The sequence below is a fragment of the Lepidothrix coronata genome, unplaced genomic scaffold, assembly GCF_001604755.1.
Source record: "Lepidothrix coronata isolate B3197 unplaced genomic scaffold, Lepidothrix_coronata-1.0 Scaffold195, whole genome shotgun sequence".
Taxonomy (NCBI): domain Eukaryota; kingdom Metazoa; phylum Chordata; class Aves; order Passeriformes; family Pipridae; genus Lepidothrix; species Lepidothrix coronata.
This window is the reverse complement of record NW_016690375.1, coordinates 989,511-1,012,821: the sequence shown is the minus strand read 5'-3', so window position 1 is coordinate 1,012,821 and position 23,311 is coordinate 989,511. Positions and strand designations below refer to the sequence as shown.

At 34.9% G+C, this 23,311-nt stretch overlaps 1 protein-coding gene across 1 annotated transcript in view; it reads right to left on the bottom strand.

Annotated features, from left to right (window-relative positions):
- CCSER1 (coiled-coil serine rich protein 1) overlaps window positions 1-23,311 on the bottom strand; it is a 650,146-nt gene that overhangs the window by 283,781 nt on the left and 343,054 nt on the right. Inside the window, exon 8 of the mRNA XM_017831720.1 lies at window positions 7,010-7,093. Coding sequence (XP_017687209.1) covers window positions 7,010-7,093 — 84 coding nt within the window. The remainder of the gene's footprint in view (window positions 1-7,009; window positions 7,094-23,311) is intronic.

Genomic DNA, 23,311 nt, shown 5'->3' with positions numbered 1-23,311 from the left:
AGGAAAAAAAAAGCAAAAAACCCCATTATCCTCCTATCAATCCTTAGTGAACTACACAGACAGATGAAACATCCTAAAAAGTAAAAGTATTCCCCAATCTAAAAATTAATTATTGAAAGAAATAACACTACCAGTTGATTCATTAAACACCGTGATGCAGAGCTGAGGATGATGCATTTATGAGACAACTACAATAAAAATGTGTCACACACATGCCTTTAGCAACATACTGAAGCTGTTAAGTCATACAAATTAAACTGCTGGTCTTCAGAAGCAAAACAAGCTTTTCAGCATATGCGTATTTGATTTTAAGCAACATTACTTTCCTCTATGCTTTTATAAACACACATACACAATAGTATTCCATTAGATGATACTGACAGCAGTCACCTTCATGCCAGCTCAAACTTAAGTACTTCTTTGAGAATTCATCTAGTATCACTAACATTGGGCCATGTCAAGCAACAATGAATTTCAATATTTTTAGCCAGCTTTCCTTCTACGACCTTCTTTATCATAAAGTGTTAGTCATTCCTGAGTGCAAGGTAACTACCAAGGAGACACTGAATGAGAGACAGCATGTGCATTTGTGTGTGAATACGTGCATGTTTCTGTGTATCTCTAAATACATGTATTACTGTAAATATATATATATTTCGACGTGTGCATGTTTATATGAAAAACACAAACTAAATTTAAAAAAATAGAATTTTGAGCAATCTAAACTATACAAAAATCACACCGGCTCTTTGCTGACCTCATCATATCCTTTATTCCTAGCACTTATAAAACCACATGGATTTTCCTTTGCTTACCATCAGAGACTGAAATAGTTAATGACTTAAACATTCTAAGATCACCAAAAGGCTTTTGTCCCCTGTAGCAAACTGCAAAGAAACAGCTGCACAACCAGCAAAGCCTACCCCTCCCTGAATATGCCTACTGCAAAAGGATTTTCAATTGTCAGCCACCTTTAGATCTTTATTAGACTTAAAACTTATTAAAAAAATGAAGTGAAAAAAAAAAAGTGAAATTGAGACCTACATTTTGTCCTTCAGATAGATCAAAAATTAAAGTTCTCCAAGATTTTGGAGTAAGGCCAGATCAGAATTGCCTGATTATAGTAGAGGGCCTGTCAGGAAAATGAGCGCACATCTCACGAAGTCACCTGTCTACAAGTGACACTCAAGTGACACTCCTGTTGAAGACAAGCATACACAGTGCATTACTACTACAGAAGGGTAAGCCTTGGCACTGTGTCTCAAGGGACACTTTGAGCAAATTTATTATTTCAGGTTTGCTCACTTTTGCAGTGTTATTTTTATGAGCAGAGTCTCAGTGAGACCAGGAATACACTACTCAATGCTACTGTCACATTTTTTTATCTGTGCCAAACACCACAATAGGAAAATGTTTTGTAGTAGACTTACACTCATATGCAGAATCACCTCCACAAGCGCCAATATTAAAGATCCTATCTGACTGGCAGCTTTTCATCAAGGGCCTGGTGTAAAGAGGAATTGGAGCCTAATCCTCGTTGTGTGTTATAGGATATCGCCATTTTAACACTTCATGTCTGTCTTATGGAACTGATTCAGAGAGTAATTACTGCCAAGATAAGCCTTTTCTTGAATACAAGCAATTAATTCTCCTGTAAAAAAGGGGGAAGAAGGCTGATACTTTAATAATGTTTAAGTACACCTAATCTATTTCTTTTCTACTCCAAACGTTTCCTAAATATGAGGAAGTAGGAGGATTTGAAAGTACTTACAAATGCTGGTTCTTATGTAAATCATCCACAGGTCTATATCTTTTCATAAAATAGCCAACATGTAATAATACTACAAACCAGCAGAATGTAGAAAAAATGGATAATCAGCGTAACAATTAATTTAGGCTACTTTTTTTAAAAACATAAGGACTATTATTCCTTTTGAATGGGAATTATGTGATTGCCTTAACGTTTCAAAGACAACTTTTTTCAAATTTTGAAAATAGCCTGGACTAATGAAAATTTCTATTTTTCCTAACAATTAAAAAAAATTATTTTACCACAAGTTCATTAAAAAAAAAAAAAATTCATTCTTTGCCTGTCAAAACAAGTTGTGATGTTAAGACTAAAATTGAAGGGATCTGTATCGGCATAACTACATAAGTGATTTTTACACTTAACCTAAGTGTCTTTCATAAACAGTTCATCAGCAGGATTCAAATGCATCTAAGGCTTTCTGTTACACTTCAAAGCTGAATAACAAGTACTCATCTTCATGATACTTCAAAACATCAGCAATTGGCTAATTGCCCATTATTGAAATCGATCTACAGAAACAGCTAAGCTTGCCATCATTCTTGCTCTCCAGGAATAGATTATATTTAGGAAACAGTAACAAACAAACAAACATAACTCCCCCCTGACCCCAAATAAACAAAAAAACCCCACTTCCCTCCCAAAAACAACCACACACACACACCTCCTCCCCCAAATTACAGTACAAGCCCCCCCACCTCCTCAAATCATTTAACATAAAGTTTTGGGCAAGGAAGTAGAGCTTGTTTATGATTTGAAAAGACCAAAAAAAAAAAAAAAGGCAGCTACGTCTTATGGAATATCCGGTCCTAAAGGATTAGCTTCTACAGCTTGACGAAAAGCCCACTTAGCTAGCACTGTACCTAGCTATTCCATAAATGTAAAAAGTCCAAATACTTGATAAAGAGCCACCTCCACAGCAGAAAAGTATCTCCAACAGCTAGGCCATAAGGGGGATTAATTTCCTGACCTAACTTTGCCTCCAGTTCTACTCAGAATCCACTCAAACTGCTTCACTACATTTTTTATTTCTGTGGCACATGACACATGACTCAAGTTACACAGGGAATCAAGGTTGAAAGGATAATGCTGTTAACACTCATTTTTCAGCGTGAATGTCGCTGTACCAATGACAGCAATAGAATAAATGTTACTGTAAACAGCAGTCAGTTATTTTTGCCAATATACCATGAAAATATTTTCTGCTTAAAGTCATTCTAAGTGCTCACATTGCAGTGGAAAAAGATCGATTTGGGAAAACGTACATAAAGATGCAGTTACAGGTAGAGCTGGGCATGAGACAGCCAAATTTTCAAACATCTTTGTGCCCAATGAAAACTAAGACATTCATTTATTTTGGCTCATTTGGGGGGATGGACAAGGGAGAAAGAAAAGAGAAAAATGAAAAAAAAAAAATAAGAGCACATAAATGACTCCATTACCAAACCCTGCAGAATGGATACAATTAATTTCTTTGATTTACTAGATAAGATAATATTTTCACAAATGAGTAGAGCTTTGAGACAAAGCGATGTTTCGAACCCAAACTTTCAGTTTCTGCTGAGGTTTATCTTTACAGGGAGCCTTAAAGCAGGTTTTAGCACCTGACATCTTGGAAGACAACCTCTCCTTCAATTTCTGAAGCAGGTATTTTTCAGGACATAATGGGAGATTAGAGGAATTAATCCCACTTCCCTGCCTACCCCTATTTATTTCTCCAAAGACAAACAGATACCCTTCTGATGACCAAGGGAGTCAATTCAAAATAATCACTAAAAAGAGAACAAACAAAAAATTCGCAAGAGACTACTTTTATGTGTTCTTTTTTGTTTGCTCAGAAGTAGGTGATCGCTCCTTGCATTTTATCCTTTTCACCTCGGTATTGTAGCTGAGCATCTAAACCCTTATTTTCATTCCTGAAGTATTAATCTTTTTCTCCCTTAAAAAGCTGGGTAATAATTACAAAAGAGAACAGTTTCAGGTGTTTAGAACCTTCATCAGCTTACAGCAAGTCAGCTCACACTCCCCCTTGACATTTTCCACCCTCAGCTCCATGCAAGGTCTCCTTCATAATGCACTCAAATGAGGCAGAAATACTTCTTTACACTATTTGAAAGTTAAAAAAAAAAATATCCAAGGGGAGAGGGGAAGGTAACTAGGAAACGCCAGAAAAATGAGAGAAGAGAAAGAAGTGAAAGCTCCTGGAGAGCCAAAATTTACCTGAAATTCACTTTAGTTTAGTTGAAGAGTTCTGCAGTAAAGCCAATTAACCAAGGGGTTTACAACTACATGCAAGCATTCAACTTAATGGAAAATAACAAGGAAAGTACAGATTTCCATGTACTTCTCAAGAAGTACAAAACTGACTCCCACTCAAATCAATTTTTATGTGCTATCTCTGAATTAGCATCATGATGCCACAATTTCAAGATAGGTAGGTTGTATTTACAAATCTTACATTTCCATATTCAGAATGACAGTGGAACATAGGTTGCCCTAAGATACAAGAATAAAAATGGTAGTTATCCATCAAGTGCTAAGCCTGTAATAAATTGCAGACATGGAAACATGTACAGTTTCATTAGCCAAAAATTACTGCTCTTAACTTTTGTAAACATTCACTTTCTGAATATTTACAGTCTTACAAACACATAAGTAACTATAGCATTTGCAGAATATTAAAGCATGCTTTGTATCATTTTTGGCCAATTTTATGTAAGCAAAGAAAACATTATCAGAATTTTCTAGCAATCATTTTAAATTTAATTCATTTCTAACAACTCTGAAAAGAGAGCTTGCTTTTCCTGAACAGTCCACTGCATGCAGCTCCTAAGAACACCTCACACAATCAAGAGCAAACTTCATGAAGTGCCATGGTGGCAGGGCCCAGGGCACCTCCAGGAAGAGAGCACTGGATGTGCAGTGCAAGTGGTGGTGTCCAGAAGGACCGAAGTCCTTCTTCTCCTCAGAGGACTTCAGATTGCATCATCAGCTTCATACAAGGTCATCAGAAGCAACAGAGAAACAACAGGGGCTTGCTGCAACCATATTGAGCCTTTTTTAGATGCTCAAGATCAAAAATGTTATTGGAAATCGCTGTTTCGTAGCCACCTAACCTTAGACAGCGCCCATGCCTAAGCTGAGTGGGTACTTCCCCAGCTGGATTGCTGAGGTCCTTCAAAAAGTAGACTTTAGTTCAATGATCCCGACAATGTGATAAAAATCACATTGTTTCTGGAAGATTGTCATAATGTTCAGTTCTGGTACAACTTCTAAGTGAGCTCTTTTACTAGACTGCCACTAATTCTAGCTGCTCTAGAAATCCTGGCATGTCTTACAGCACTGCACCCTTAAACAAACAAAACCCCCACCTTTTTACAGATAAATTTTATTGCAGGAGAAGACATAGTAGAGATTAAAAAAAAAATAATTTATGACTGTACTTAGATATCTCAGACAAAAAAATAAAAATCCTTTTTTTCCAATCCTGTGGGCACCCACTATTTTTTTTCTAAACTAAAACTAGTTTCAGTCATATTCAGCTTCCAGTCTCTCTTTATTTAGTACAATAGGAGTAAATCAGATAATATATTGAGTCCTTTCAAAACTTAATTTCAAATGACTAAATGTGGTCTCAGGAATCTCACCTGCACTCCTTTTACAAGTCCTAGAGTGTCAAAACTGAAGTCAATTAATCATGCACTAAGTCCATGACACTTACTTTCAATCATACAGAAATCCTTATTTCATAGCCCTAGGAAGTTATAGTTTTTTTGTCTATTATGACAGTTCCCTGTGACACTGACATATATACAGATGAACTTTGACAACAGTTAACAGCAAATGAGCTACAGCTCCCTGTATCAACACAGGGTAATTTCACGTTGACAAAATTGCGGACCAGTTAAATAGCATATGTTCTGAACTTGACTGATATAAAATTAATGCTCCAGGACTGTGCAGAAGCTTGATGCACCCCGTGTCCCATTTTGTCATTTAATTTTAGATAATAATTACATACTATATCATTTCTTAATGTAGCCAAATATGAAACCAAGAATATTGATGACCTGTATTTATTTTGCAGATGTTACTATAGCAAAGAAATCTTTCATCCTTGACCAGCATTACATTTTTTGCATGCAACTTGAAACTTAGCTATTTATAAGCTATTTGGCATAAAAGCATACTGGTGTTTTTAGTGAACATATAAAAGATGCAACAATAGATAGACCTGAATTAATTCTGTTCCAGTTCTGAGCTAGCCATGAGGCATGAGATAGAAAAGCACAAAAAGGCCCTGAGGTAGATCAGCTAATTAAGATCTAATTAAGGAAACAATCCCATATCCCAAAGGGTGCTAAGAAAAAATCTTAGGTGCCTGCACACCTGCAGCTTTCATAGAAGGAATGCATGTGTTGAATGCCTTCCTGAATGTGGTGACCCTACATGCTTTCTCTGCAGAGCGTTTCAGTTCTCTGTGAACAAAGAGGTAAAAAATTGCTCTTCCTTTATTTAAAAATACTAAAGACATCCATGTTCCAGCAAAAAAGAAATTTTAAAATTCTGTTAATACAGCCTAATAGAATAATAAAATGCATTTTCATGTGTTTGATTTTTTTAATTTCTATATCAGGTATTTTACTTCCTTCAGTCACTGGAAAGTATTCTGTCTATCCTTAAAATGGTAGCAGTCAAGAATTAGTAGCCCATACGCTATGGAAAGGTTCAGCAAATGTAAGAATATTTATTATTTTATGTAAAGACATCCATTATGGATAAAAAAAAAGGCATTTCATTTTCTACTGAACAAACTTGTGCATGTGAAAAGCAGCTCATGGGAGAAGTACTGACAATTTATCAGGCATGTGCATGGCCCTTCAAGATTTCTGGCATATGCATACAGTGCTGTGCTACTTAATCTGCCTCTGATCAAGACAACTGTCAACACAGTCTTTTCAAAGAAACTTCAACTAGCAGTGAATCTAGATAGCCACTTCAGAGGCTGACAAGTCCCTAGAAATGTACAGTCAGTGTTATCAGTGTTTATCCATATGATTAGCATAGCCTTAGGCTAGCTACTCTGTAGAGGGTGTGAAATTGTATTTCTTTAATTTCTGCTCTTGGAGTGACATTCTCAGGTAAACGAACTCAAAATCACCCACAAAAAAAAAAAAAAAAAAGATTGCTTCTTCTGCTTACCAGCTCCTCACGAAGCTGGGCTATGAGTTCATCTCTCTCCTTCAGCTGCAGCTTCAGCACCGAGCATTCATCTTTTATTCCATCCTACAAAAACATCAAAAGAGATATTATAATAGGCTTAACACTTTTACTTTACTCTTGACAAGAAAAGGCTGTTTCACACAGTGTGAGATAATTACATTCAAATAATGAAACTCAATTCTCCTTTGTCATGTGTGGTATTTTCAAAAACATTTTCTAAGCTGCTTCATAAACAAATTAATGCATCCAAAGACATTACACAGAAATGTGAATAGCTCCCTGCACAGAAGTCCATTTCTTTGTTTTCTGGATTTTTAAGCCTTTTTACTAAAGATCCTATCAGGTCATTCCTTTTCATTTAAGGAACAGCTATGAAATGTTATAATTTTAATCATACAAAACAACATTAAAGAAATATCAATTTAGAAGCATTATTGCAGAGCTCTTGATCTTGGAGAGATGAAAAAGAAAGCACAACAGATATCCAGAGGAAAAGCAAAGCATGCATACATCTTTTGTCCCACACCAGCCAAAACAGCAGCAATTCTGGTATTAAGTAGGGGAGAAAAGAAAATAGTTACCACTTAGCAGCATAACCATTGACAAGAATTCAATTTGACTTGCATGAAAATGAATCTAATAGCTAAAACTGCAGCAAAACCCAGGACCATGAGGCAGTCTGCAAGCTGTCCACAGGCAATTTAATGGGTTCATGTAAATCTGAACACCTTAAGTGAAGAAGAAATATCGATCACGTAGCTTTGTGTTGTTCTGATAAACACCCAAGAGGAGAAACTCAAATTAAATGACTGCACTGTTGAGTAATAAAGACATAAGAAACTAACCAACCAATTAGCTGGTCATACAAACGTAACTGAAGATCTCTATCTTTATATCCTTCTACCATGGAAATATATTTAGTTTGGGAAATTTAATGGTTTGGAGTATCAATATTTTAAAAAACCCACACATAAAAGCCATACAACAAGAAAACTTATGGAAATCTGCTGGTATTTGCACAACACTTCGTTTAAAAATAAAATCATTGGACCTCTAGTTATCAGCTAATAACAAGTGTAAGAGTGCAGAAATTAAGACCATGTAGAGTTCAGGGACTCAAAAGGATATAACAAGCGTGATAAACTTGAACTCTGTCAATACTGATGTGGTTTTGACTACTTATCCTCCTGCAAAATGAGTTTATATCAATATTTTATCAAGGCTATCAGTCTAATGAGAACACGGATGCTATGAAAACATCAGTCCAAATAATTCAATCTATGCTCCTGTATACACTGTAGCTTTGAGGCCATTTTGTTGAGTTTAATAAATGATATATACTACATATTACATAGAGTATAACATGTTATAATGTTATTCTCATTATTTTTATGAATGCTGTTCATTGTTTTATTATGAAAAAAGGATAAGAATTCTGCTCTCCATTGCAGCAACCACGTTTATAACAGGCTTGTCCAAGACTCTGGAAATATTTGATAAAAAGAGAAGTCAATTAACATCTCATTCTTGAAGAGAACTGTTAGACACAGGATGATCTGTAAATAAAACTGTGCATCTTCAAACTACTTTCTTTTATTAAAATGTAATCAAAAAGGTTTGTAGTATAAATTCCAAGTGTACCTAATAAAAAAATGTAAAAGCAGTGACTATTTATCATTTTCTTCACTTATATGCTCTGATACTGTAAAAAAAAAATAATCATGATTTAGCTGCAAGTTCACTATGGATCTGCTGTTATTATCATACACGTTTATGGTCAGAATATTCTTCAAATTATCATCCTCTTACTTTCAGTCATCAGCTGTGACAGTGATTGCTACATCTCAATGCTAGTATTTTCCTGTTTTAGTTTAATTCTGTCCATTTGGGAAAATGCTAAACATAATAGCAAATCTGTTTCTCAGTAGATCAGGTCACAAGATGACAAATTGTTCTGTGTGTGAAGACAGCTGCAGCAGGTTATGTGTAAGTGCCAAAAAGCATAATAATTTCCATTTTGAATACTTACTTTATACTTCTTCATACTTCAGAACAAATAGGCATATCGTGCTTACTATAATCAAAGGGCTATAAACAGAACTAACCAAATATCATGAAAGATAAATGTACTGCTTTTGCTTTGATACTAATAAGAATATGCTTCCAAAATTGTACCATAAAATTAGAATATCATAAAACTCACTTGATAAATGTGCTGAATATCAGATGCTAAACAGATTGTTTACCAACTTAGGGTACCGCAAAAAATCAGCAATTACTTAGGATGTAGTGTCTTAAGAAAACAATCCTAGAACAAATCAAACTAAGAAATTTAAAACTGAATACCAGGTCCAGAAAGATACATACATGATGTAACAGTTGAAGCTTCCTCTAAGTTATACAGCAGATCTATATGGCAAAATTAATCCATTTCTAGATACCTGCCTAGAACATTCAGAGAAAACACAAGCATATAGGATTATAATGCCAACAGCATAGGAGTCTAGAGTATGTACAGGATTGTGGACATCTTTTACAGTTCACTTTAAAATATCTGACAGTTGAAAAGCAACAATTAGTTTTGTGGATCTTACATGAAAATTGTAGAGTAGCACCATTATCTATCTCCAAACAGACACTCCACTTGTGTTAACATGTATCATATTGATACACCCAGTTTTAATGTAAGTAAGAGCATCTTACTATTTGAGATTACACATGAGTAGACTTCTAGATATTACAGACCGTGTTTTCAAAAATGAGGTTTTTGTCAGATCATGAGTAGTTGTATGGGTTATTGTTACTCTTGTTTTAATTAAAGTCTTAATGATACTAGCACAAGGCAGAGAGCCTGAACCTGCATTATTTGCTTCAGGGTGTCAAAATGAGTTCACTGATCTGGTCCCCTGATGTATGTCCACCATGGTACCTTATGTACGCAGTATGACTTTTTCCCTTTCTGTGCTCAATCTAGCTCTACTTACTGCATCAATTTATATCTGTTGTATCAATTCCTTTCAATCACACCAAGAGAGAAATGATTTGGCTGGCTGCACTTCTTCACATGTGCAAAGCACATTGATTTTGTTTTTTTGGCTCATCTGTTGTTCTGGTGCTGTGCCAGTCCAGTTAGTCTTGGCTGGAGTCCCAACAATGCTCCCAAAGAGCAGTCGTTGACTGCAGGCAATGGTCACACTTAACTCTCCTGCTTCTCACGTCAAGCTGCCCTGCCAGCTGCTGCTTAAGCCCAGTACCAGGGTGAGAGAAAGTCCATGCTTCAGAAGTTCCTATTAGAAAGCTTAACAGGCAACTCAGAGAAATCTCCCACGGCCATCTTGACCCAGCACAAGCAGAGCCTCACTGCAAGTTACTTTTCTGGTAGGAACAAAACAGGTCAGTAAAATCCTTAAGCAGGAAACCACGGTCATATCAGAAACAGACACCATGTTGTACATCTTCTTTCCACACAGCTTTAGTATTCAAATGATATTTCTAAAGGAACAACCCTATTTCATTTCTTGATCAGGAAATCAAATGGAGCTTGGGGAGCAGGGGACCTGATCTTATAATGATAAATAAAGGTGCCTAATCTCCCAAAAAAATCCTTATGCAATATTATAACACGTTCTAAGTTCAATTGCATGGAACATGTAAATAAATATTTTACTGGACAAATTACGGCAGCTATATCCATTGAAATACTAGAATTCAATCGATACTCTATTATGAAAGTAGCATCAAAAAGACTATGTAGGCTATGCAGGTTTTAACTTCAGACATTTATGAACATAGAGCTAAATAAATAATATTTTCTTCACAGTGATCCACATGTATGTTAACTTGGAAATGCAGATTGGACAAATTAATTTGGTTGTTTTGGCGGGTTTTTTGTTTTGTTTTTTTACTACAGCTGAAATTTGCTCTCTTTCAGAGCAATAATTAAAAGCATTACTTTTAAAGGAATGAAGCTTGACTAATAAACAGCAAAACATAAAACTGAATGATCATACTAGATGAAGGCGAAGATGTGTCTCATCTGCAGAAACCATGAATAGCAGCCAAGAGTGTAACAAGCAATATGAATGTATTTTTCCCAATATAACAACTTCACTCATTCTTCCTTTATGGTCAGAACTCATACACACAGTATGACACCTCTTCTGATGATATCCCTAAATAAATCACACATTCATTAAGAGAAAACAACCGAGTGAAACAAATCCCCCCATCCTTCCTTCTCAACCTGCTGTGGAACAATGTAATTGTTCCTATCTTAAGAAAAGACAGGACTACTTCCTAACCATCTCCTCCACACCTTCCATTGTTTTATAAGTCTGTATGCTTCCTGCATAACTACTGTCCACTCTGTTTAAAGCTAAGAAATATCTTTGTCCTTACATAAGACACTCTGTATCTCTGGTCAAAACCTATCAACAACCTTTTCTAGTTGCACTGTATCATTCATTCAAACCAGGTAATCAGGGTTCCATGTAGCACTAAAGCAGCAGATGAGCCATCCATTCACACAATGCACTATGATATTTTGCTTTGGATTAATTTGTAAGTAATTATTCAAAATAAATCTTAAGGGCACAAATTTATAGAAAAAAAATCACGCATCTGCTATGTTTTGTATAGAAGGGCGAAAAAACACAATCAAGCACTCTTTTGTAAATCTAAAGTCAAATGTCAGAAACTTCAGAATAAACAAATTTTGGGAACAATGTCCCTCTACCTAATTCATCAAGAACGCTGTAAGAACTATCAAGAATAATGGCTCAACTGTATGTACTTCTTTTTTTAATTTTAATAATTATTAAGGAAGTCTTTCTGAGGAACTACGTCTAAAAGTTCTCATTCTTCATTTAGAAAAATAGGACTGTTGTTCCCTTGGGTACTCCACTGTGTCTGCTGACATTGAATCTCAACTGCCTTTCATCTTTAAATCATTTAGTATGATGAAATCTTTCTGCAACATTTCATACCCCATTTTAATTCTGATTACTCTGGACCCTCTAGAAATATAATTCTTCCTTTAATAAAAGACTACTTACTCATGTCTTTTGTACTCTACACCTCATCTGCCATTAATCCAAGAGAAGACTTTCCTCTTATATTTTAAAAGCCTTTGATGAAGGGCCTTGTTAAAAGATTTTGGAAATTAAGTTAACTACAAAAAACAGATCATCCTTATTCACATGCTGATGACTCTTCCAGCAGACTTCTGTTATGATTAAGATCTCGGGAAGTCAGGTCTGCTTTCCCCCCTTTATTATATTCATTCACGGTCCAAGTAAATCTATTTTCCAGAAGAGTTTCTACTAATTTAATCATCAAGAAAGCCAAATTAAAATAACTTTAAAAAAAACTCCAACAAACAAAAACCTGTCATCTTATTTCCCTCTATCCTTTTACTAAAAAGGGATAACAGGCAAGAGTTAGCAGTTTGACTATTTCTCTTATCAGTTTCATACTTCAAATGAGTAGCTAGTGTAAGAGACTTCTTATTCTGTGCTGTTACATTACTACTCCCAGATATCTTAAACTAGCATTTCAAGACTCATCCCTTGGACTAGTTCTCCCAGTGCTACTGGTGCATCTATTTATATGAAAACAAACACTTTTTTTATTTCTTCCCCACAATAATCTTATTTGCCAGGAGTGCTTCTTCAACCATCAATTTTCTTTAAGCATTGCAAATTCTCTGGAAGACTTCAATGCACTTATTAACTTGTAGAAAACCTTCTATAATCAGGGTGGGGTTTGTCTGTTTGTAACCATAATGTTTAGCAATTTAATATTCTATTAACTCTCATTATCATCAGGGAAAAAATAAGCTATTCATTTCTATTTTCTTTCCTAGTACCAACCAAATCAGCAAAACCAAAACCTGTTCACACTCTTACATGCAAACAACCTTATTAATCATGTAATGCATATAGATCTTTCATGTGAAGAATCAGTCTATAACTTTGTACAAATACAATTTCACTCAGAACTGAAATGCAGCCACTTTTTTATTGGTATGTCAGTTTCTTTCTGTCAAGTAGAATGACAAAAAACATTCAGGCCAAAAAAGTAAAGTAAAAATATCTGCCAACGGCAGCATTTTTGTATAAGTTTCATTACTGCCATACCAGTAAATGTATTTCTTCATATTCAGAGAATAATGTCCTACACAAAATCTCATTTGTCTAAACAGAACAAAATGAGCCCCAGTTGGATCCTGCCTGCCCTGGGATGAATAGAAAAATTTCTTCTAGCTCCAAAAAAGCACAGGCCACCGAGCTCAAGTCTCCTCTCAATCCACTGTAGTCTTCTACTATCAGCTTGAAAATATGAACATTTCCATTATTTTAGGCTGAATTCATCATTTAAGCTTTAAAATATTCTTTGTCCTGCTTTCTGGAACCACAAGAAAGCTTCAGACAGGAGGAAAGGGGAGCATTAGGAACTAGTGACTTCAGCTCTTCCAGTTGTGAGGAAACAAAAAAACATCTTGTACACAATAATCACAAGACAAAATATATATTTTACCATTACTGTTTTATAAAAAAATAATTTTAGACTGCTAAAGATGATTTGGGGAGGGAAACAATGAGTAAGTTTTGAGATCTTCCAAGCACATTGGAATTAACAGAAGTAATCTTATTAAATCCTCTCAAGAGAATAAGAAGGAAGAGATCCAGCCAGCTCTGCTTGAGGTTATCATTATGAAAATGATGTGTAATTCCAGCAAGTCCTTAGGATCAAATATACAAATGCTTGCACATATGGATGTTGTGTGCAAATAACAAATACCTTTGCTTTGGCAATTTTTTCAGTACTTTCACACCAATCTAACTCATTCCAAAAGGCTTACTAGATCCACAGCTGTAACACAGGAAAGAAAGAGACCCTCACATTTAGATAAAACGAGACCCCAGAAGTACCACAGTTTATTTTTATATCATGAAGGTGTATTGTGGAGAACATGATGTCTTCTCAAACTATATTTAATGGTTCTAATTCTCTACTTCTTAAAGACTTGCAAATATTTAAATAAACACACTGTATAATATTACTGACCCTTTAAAGAAAATAGCAATGAATAGCAAAATGATGCACAGCTGTCATTTATTTTGATATTTCAGAACACCTTGCTACACTCTATGTAAAATTTGCACATATAAAACATGAAGATTTCCTACCTTTAACACACTTGCTAAACACAATCAGATTTGTTTCTCTAAATAAAAAATTTTGTATATCCTCTTTTATTTACTGCCATTTAGTACACTAAGCTCTGACACACACTGCTTCTTTACAAATACTGAAGTTTTATCTCTTCCTATCAGTAGGAAAGAATAGATTCTGAATTACAGAGAACACACTTCACACCAAGTACACATGTATAAAGTCAATTGACTTAACTAGACTATACATCCAGCGTGACTCCCTCACAAACTGCATACTCATGACTTACTGACCTTAAACAAAAATGCATTTTTCAGTTGAGAATAAACCTTTGTTCAACCAATGGGACATTCTGACGGAAAATTTTATGCAGCTACATCAATCTTCGAATATCATCAACTTTGTATACATACAGAAAATCTGATTTCCGGACTGATATTATGGTCATTACAAAAGGCAAGACTTGTTTATCTTAAAGAGTTTTTGAGAAAAAAGAAGCAAACAACCAAACAAGAAAGGCTTTGCCAAGTAACTCAGACCAACACAATTCAGCTATCAAAAGATAATTGTCCTATGATAGCATAACTACAAAGATACTGCAGAATTTAAGTCTTCTCAGACAATACAATACCAGCTATAAATACCAACCAGTTTGTCCAGTATAGAAGACAGTACAGTCTAATCAGTACATCACTCACTACCATAACAAACATGCTAATACAGAACTGCTCTCACTGTTTCTAGGCTACCACGTAAAGAGATAAATCAATGCACTAAGCCAAGCAGAAATAAAATTCTTCGCATAAAATAACAGAAATATGAAGGGTTGGGTTTTGTTTGGCTTTTTTATATATATTGAAATCCCTCTACATTTTAAATCAGAATATTTCAAGTATTTTTACGCAAGACTTGTATAACTATATTGTTCTTTTCCTAAAAATGAACTAAAAATGTATTTAGAAGCACTATAAATTTATCTTGATAAAACGTTCCTCTGTAAAAACCAGACAAATAAACACCCTAATAATACCAAGATACCATGGGAAACACAATGGCCATGAAGTAAAGACATCTTTTGTTTATTTCTTTGCAACCAAGTAGCAGATTAGCACTTAGACTGAAGCCAGTTGGGGATTTTATAACAATGCATTTCCTCACTTTAAAGTGTTTATTTGATTAGAAAAAGCCCTTGACCGCTTTGAATAAAAATTCATCAGTTTTAAAGAACCTTATAGGGGCAAAATGTTTCTTTACCATTGAGGTGGAAGAATAGCCTGCCCATGACTTCGGTGGCAGAGGGGGAGGTGGATGGAGACACGTGTGCTTCCTCATCACAACAGGGACTTGAACCTGAGTCACCTGCATTTGCTGCAGCTGCTCTGGTCACCCATCACGAAGACTGAGCTGCCTGCACGTTTTCTCTCCACAGGAAAATGAAACAAAATCTCAATAGTCTGCATAAAATGAACTCCTGATTCAAGTAGAACATCATTCAAGCTTCTTTGTTACAAATGAGAAAACGGCACAATGAAAAAACAGCACTGTGGCGGACAAGACACCAATGGAAATTTATGGAATATGGCTGCTGCTTCAGCTTTGTAACAGCATATCTGCTTTACCTTCTCTGCATACACTCATGAGCATAGGTTCTGCAGAACTTTTTATTAATATTAAAACACATGAAACAAACGGAGGTAAACTAAAGAGTAATTTCCCTGGTAATAACATTCTAATTATGCCTGTGGGATTTGATTTAAAAGCATCCAAATGCTAATAAGAACTAGGTAACTTCATAGGTTAGCTGTGATTAGCTCTTACTAGACATTATCTTCTACAGATGGGGAAAGTTGCAGGGTTATAATCTAAGAAAAATAAGGGGTTCTTCTAGATGTGTATTTGCATGAATCACCTCTTTCAACTTTTAAGACTTACTATTTAATTCTTCGATATTTGTCATTACAGAATTGGTAAACCTAACCTTACAACCTCTCCTCTGCTCATTTTGAGCAAACAAAAAAAATGCCAAGAAACTCAGCCAAAAAAGAGCTTGATGTTATTTTCTTTAGGCAGTTTCCCCAGGGATTCAGTTACTAAAATATTTTTTGTAAGTCATTTTTTACATGATATGTGTGTGTCACAGAAGAATTAATTATGATTCTTCCTTCACCACAGTTACAGGGTCTTAGCTGTTTACCCTTTCTCATTTTAATTATTCAAAAGCATATTCGACTTACAGCAATACCTCTGCTGTCTCCTGGCTTTTTTTCAAAAAAGGGAAAATAGATGTATTTCAGTTTCCATTTTTTCCCGGGTAAGTGTTCTATCCTTACATACCACCAGAGAAGCTTAGTCAATAGATGTGGTGAGCAAGACTAGATAGATTAATGAGCTCATTATAATTCATTAAAGAGTGATGTGAGGATGACTGCCCACTTTAATTAGCTTTATTACCGTAGGAAATTGTTTCATATGTCAAACTCATCACCAAGCACGCCTGGAAAACATTAGAGTGGTAATCAGACTTGATACGAGAACCTTTCATTAGCCTGTAAGGCCAAAGACACTTATAATGACAAAGAAAATACTAAAAAGATGGACATGAGAATGGCTAGCATAAAATAATTTATCATGTCTAATAATTCAATGATAAACTTCACAATGGTGATTTCAAGTTAAAAATTTGGTGGAATAGCTGTGTTGCTACGGCACACCATGTGCTCTTCTTGTAATCATGAAATTAACTGACAGTAATAGATTTAGAAGGTTTAATAGGTCAGGTTTGCTCAGATAATAAATCCTAATGCAAATTAACTATGACTCAAATATTTTAAAGAAAATCTTAATTGTTAACTGAATTTTCTTCAGAAATATGTGGGCCTCTTTCCCAGTCATTCTTCAGATTAGCAAACACATTTCCACACATTTTTTGGTAATTGTAATTTGCAGATAAACAACAGGTAAAGAACTTTTGCAGATAACAACAAGTAAAAATACCTTGGTAAAATAGCAGAAGATTTGGGAGGAGAGAAATAGAAAGTTAGCATTAAGAGTTTTGTTCTGTCTGCAAAAGTCCCATTGAAGAAAGGATTACATTCTAGGATCCACTTTTTTTAATGACTAAAGGCCTGCAACATATTTACATTCAATGTCTCCTAAACATTAATCAAATTGTTTAAGGTCTAATCTCTGTAACCTCAATAATTTATTCCAATCATGACTACTTTATCATTCTAATTACACTCTCTTTCACTCTAAGCAACAGTAAACCTTTCTAAGCCCTACCTTCCTGATTAGTTGTATTTTGAATAAATTGCTTAGTATTATCAAGTTATATAACTAATCAAGAGTTTGGTACTTGTGTTAATACAAATGTTAAGGAAATACTTATAAATGCCTCTGTTCTATTCATGAACAGAACAAGTGATGAAACTATAGTATAAATTAATACTTTTTAAGATCATGGATGATCAAATTTTTCAATAGCATATCAGAATGAAGTATGGAAAATTAAAGCTGAGCGTATGTTTAGTGATAGGAATTATTTCCATTTTAAGATAATTTTCAGGTGGTTTTAGAGCAGTATAATGGAAGAATCCCCCCCATATGTGAGGTTATTAAACAATGTAAAATAAATCCGCTTTTCAGCTCTCAAACATACCATTATATTTTCGTGCCTTACGTTCTTCATCCACTCCAAACACCCACTACCTCAAAGCAATTCTTTCTCCTCATATTTTCACAAACAACTTGCTAGTAACTTTTGAATTTTCTAGTGCAAAGGAGTAGGTTTCTTTATGACTACACGACAGAGCAACTGTCCATTGTTATTCTGTGTCACGTACAAAAGTAGGTGTCTCTCAGTCCTTTGCACAAGCTTTGCAACAATTCCCCCCCAGCAAATGGCTCCACCAGTTATTATTTGAGTATGATATTGTTAAGACTGACACGGCAGCAGCATCTGACTCTCAGATATTTTCACATTCCTGTTGAAAATACAGTACATGTAAGTATCAGAAACAGAGGATTAACAAAAACAAATAAAGAAAGCCAACACACAGGTTTCTGGGATGCCTTCTTTACAGTTCTGTGTGCTATTATCCTAAAGGCAGTTGTTGCTATTGCACTGTGGCTTACAGAACTAATAAAATAAGTCTTACAAAAGTCTTCTGACAGGTCACTTTTTGAATCTCAGAGAAAAGGAAGCTGAACAAAAAGCGCAGTGAAAATAACTCAGAAAAACCCTCACATTTTTTATTTTTCATTTGTTGACATGACCATAACTCAATTATCTTTTGCTTGTTACTGCTCTCAGACCCCTTAATCCTCTTTACCCTGTATTACACCTGCATCAGGCATAATTAAGGTCGGTATAGTTTTCCCAAGCCATGCTGGTCCTGAGCCCAGGACTTTGTATTTCCTGAAGATTTCTAGATACTTGAGAGGGGGAAGGATGAACCCAAGACTGAAAATATTTACCATAGGATTCCTGGGTCTACTACCAATAACTGAAATAGATGGAGGGATTTTTGCAGGTCTTATTTTCTTATTTTAGGAGTGATTAATACTGATTTCCCAATCAGTTAGTATTTGTATGCTTCTCCCTCTTGCATATTATCTTTTTGAGGGCCAACAGTATCCTTAGAATGTCTAGTCCAACATGTGAAATATTTTTTATTTTAATAGTCCAACGTAAGGAGGAACATTTTCTGCAGTTTAAGCTGTGAAACAGTGAAAATAGAAGCAAAACAAACACACCACACCAAGCTACCCCCTTCCATATCCAGGTGAGAGGATTTGAGCAAGACTTTGGCATAGTCATCTGACAACTGTACACAGTGGATTTACGAGAGCTACTGAAAACTCAGTAATTTCAGCAATGCCAGATATGACAAGATAATTTGTTCAAGTAAAGTTTGTTCAACATCACCCTTGTTTATGTATGTAGGATAAAGCTAGGTATAAGTTTAGTTAATCCACACAGATTGATCACTCTGCACATTTTGAAGACTGCCAAATTACTGTCACCTCATCTTTTTCTCACTTGCATCATTGCATCATATTTGCAGTTTTCTGGGAGCTGTGGAGTGAAACTAGGATTAAAATCAAATCTCAAGCAAGGCAGTAACATAAAAAGAGACCTGCTTTGAGTTGATCCTCTCCAAACTTGAAGTACAATAGCCCTTGCTAATATAAAATTAATGTAAAGGCTGGGGTTTGTCCATTTATTTCAAAGGACACTCAACATACTAAAAGTTCTGTTCAAAACAGTTCTCTGAGACATTACAGGACTGATTTGTGTACTTTCCATTTCATTATTAAAAGGCTACACAACCAAACCATTTGTAGAGCTAATACATAAAGTTCTTATGACAAACCTGTTGTTTAGATGTTTTGTAAATTACTATGTTGTATACAATAAAGACATAGAAGGAAAATAATCTGAATTTATGTGTGAAGAAAATACTTTGAAAATCTCTGTTGAACTGGTCATTGAATCAGTAAATTATGCTAGTATTGTTCCCTGACACCACTGAATATTCTATTTATGTCAGTTTAGCTGTGGAAAAAACACAGCTACACTTTTAACATGTACTTTCAGTGCAACAAAAGGCCACATACACAAGAACCATGGGTTTTGGTTTGGTTTAAAAACTAACAGCAATAGGACTCTCCAGATATTCAGAACTATATCTGCATATACAGAAGCATGAGAGCTACAATTATTTAAAAAAAAAAAAAATCAAACAAAACAAGTCCCCAAAAAACAAACTTAAAATTTCAGTTCCTTGACTTTTTGGGTTCCTGACACAGAAAATCAACAGGGCTCTAATTTTGAGAAAACACTCAAAAATCTTAAGTACCATGTGAATAAGGAAAAATCCTGAAAATAATGGCGGCTTTCACTATGTTTGGACCAATCATATTAATCAAAACTATCATTTTTTTAAGAATAAGTATTTAAAGAAGCAAAGCCCAACTGATTTAAATTATAAATTATTGTAAAAAATTAGATTCCTTGTTTTTCTAGTTATATTCAGCTGAAATAACCTATCGCAATTTTTTTTAAATATGGTAACACAGTTCTTTAGTATGTTATTAGCCCTTTACTGATTGCAGTCTATTTAATTATATTTTCTCAAGTATGTCTTTTTGAAATCCACATGAAAAACTGTGTCATCAATCATGTTATTCTTCTCTCATGAAAAATAAACCTAAATTTTTCAGCAGTATAACCTGTTTATGACAAATGACTCATCAAATAACATCGCTCGTGTGTATCAATCTATATGTCAAATTCAGTCTTTGGGACTCCTACTTCAAAGATCTACAAGATCTCAGTCATTCACCTTTATTCATTTTTTAAAGACTACTTATTGTCCTATAGTTCATACTCCTCCTGCACACATTTTTTAAAAAGTCTGAACTCAACTATCAGCCTCATCCATGAAAAGTAATAATGAGGTAGAGACTAAACTAACGGAACTAATTAAAAACAATCAGCAAAATAAGGCTAGAATATTAAACTTCACATATTTACGTGGCTAAAAATAAAAAAGGAGATTATGCCCATTAACCTGGACCCTGATTTTTCTAACACATATACGTTTAATAACTGTTAACATGAAGTACGCTTCCTCTCATTTAGCTAATTGCGTGTTATCGTGTTTCAAAGTTTCTTGTCTTCTTGCTCCATTCAAATTACACAGAACAATTACCTTATATCAGAAAGTCAGAGGTGGAAGAGGGTTATTTCCTTCTCAGTTAAATTTCTTGATGGGAGACTAAGTGAAAATGGGAACGAAAGAAGCTGATGGTTCTTGGGGCTAACCTAGCTGATGAGCACGGAGTACTGGTAAACTCTCACTGACAGTGTATCAGCTACTGTCAGTGCTTTGAACACTTGGCAAAAACCCTCAGTCTGACAGAAAAGCAAACAGAATTTAGACTCAACTATTATTTCTCAGCTGTTGCTATATTTATGCATCATTTGTATTAAACTTTGTCCTATAAAAGTCAAATGCTAGCCCTGGAAATATAAAATGGCTGACTTTGCAGTAAAAAGAGCAGAAGTTTTAGCTAAAATTAGTCGAGAAAAATCATTCAAGTGTGAAGTTTGCTGTGGTAATATGCATGGTTTCATCTGACTCCCGTCACCCCCACTCCAGAATTTAGATGTGTGAAAATCCTATGACAACAGTTACAGAGTGACTTAGAAAATTACAGTGTCCTGGAGACTGTCCTTTAGCACCTTTCACACTGCGGATGAGTAGTTTAATTAAGGCTCTAAACTAGGGAAAGAGATTACTTCCATATCTATCTATGATTACACAATTGTCCCAATGAGGTCCTGATCTTTAAAAGATGATACTGAACACTATCTCATGGGTTAAATCTCTGAAGCAAATATTAAAATTTACTTTAATTGTTGACTGAATGACTCATTTTTGCAGAAAGTTTTCAACACATTGAAAGGTATCTCCAAAAGAATATCTCCTTTATGGTATACAGAGACACTGCTTTTGTTCTTCTGTCTGCCATATATAAAACAAGAAGTCATGCAAAAGGCCATGAAAACAGTAACACCACATTTGTAATCTATAACAAAGAACAGAGTTACATCCAATACGGGATACGCTCACACCTTGAACCAAGCTCCAAAATGTTAGAAAACTTACTGTTATTTTAATAAGCTTAAATAAAACAGAACCAAGCAAAGGTCATGAATTTAACCTTTTTTGCTACTGTCAGTGAAAAATTGAGAATTTTTAAGGTTAAACAAGTTTGCCTGTACATTTAACAGATACAGATGTAGTATCCAGACATAATACCACTAAAGCTGCAGCATATCCTTCCTTCCATGTACACAGAAGCAGATCATGTCCAGGTGAACACCACTGCAGGCATTATCACTAACAAAACAAAACAATTACTTCTGCACAAAATTCACCCTCTGCCCCTTCATCAAAAGGCTATATATTGCCACAATATTCATGGAATTAGATCATCATCCTCTAAATATCCCCACAGTTGTATGAAGACAGATGATTTGCCCTACGTATTTTCTAAACAAGTAATAGGTTAGGCACACACTACCAGGTGTTATGAAGATTAACGGGACTATTCAAACTAGTAAACCTGTGTTCACCTACAGGAGTGAACAGTAATTTTTTATATCCTGCAGAGGGATGAGTTCAGACTTAAGAAAACCAGAAAAACCAGACTAATTTTACAGAGCTATCAAATAGAATGAAAACACCAGAGTAGACTTTCTTCATTAAAAAAGAAGCATAGATTTATTTTTTTTTTTTTATTCAATAGAAAGAAGCAGCTTTTGGGAGAAACACAACAGCTTATGGTATCATGAAGATCAATGCAGGCAACTCCTATTTTGCTCTCCACAAGAGCAACATGTGGTTTTGCCAGGCATCTTATTGCCCAACTAGTTTATAATTACTTTTACTCTGTAAAGTCAAATTATTATTTACTCTTTAGCGCTATTGTCAGCTTTCAACTAAACCTCACAACAATTAAAATCCTTCTGCACTGACACAAGTCAGCTATTTTAAAAAGCTTTAGGAATGCTATTAGCCTTTATAATCCAGTCCATTAAAAGCAAAGTAGTATATGTGTATTAAGTAGGAATGAGATCAAAAGGCATTAAACTAGTCACCAGAAGTAAGTAAAATTCTAATCTATTAGCAAAAGAACCATTTGCCGCACAAGATGTTTGCTGGCCGAATCACCTTTCTCAATGCTAAATTCAATATATATGAGATAGGTATACAACTGAACAGGAAAATTTATATACACCAGCTTATTTCTAGAGAGTGTAACCTGTTATAGAAACAGTAGAAATTTATGCATTTGAATACAATCCTGTCCAGTGGCTGTAACTGAAATTCCACAGTTCCTGAAAAGGAAAAAAAAAAAAAAAAAAGGAAAAAAAAGCATCTATGCAGTTTCTTATTGGATGTAGGTGATGCATTAAGTGAGGATTGCCCTTTTAACTCACTCTATTCATTTATTTCATATACTGACTCCTACTTATCCTAACTGAATTTATGCTATTCTACTCGATATACAATTAGATCAGTATTATATTGC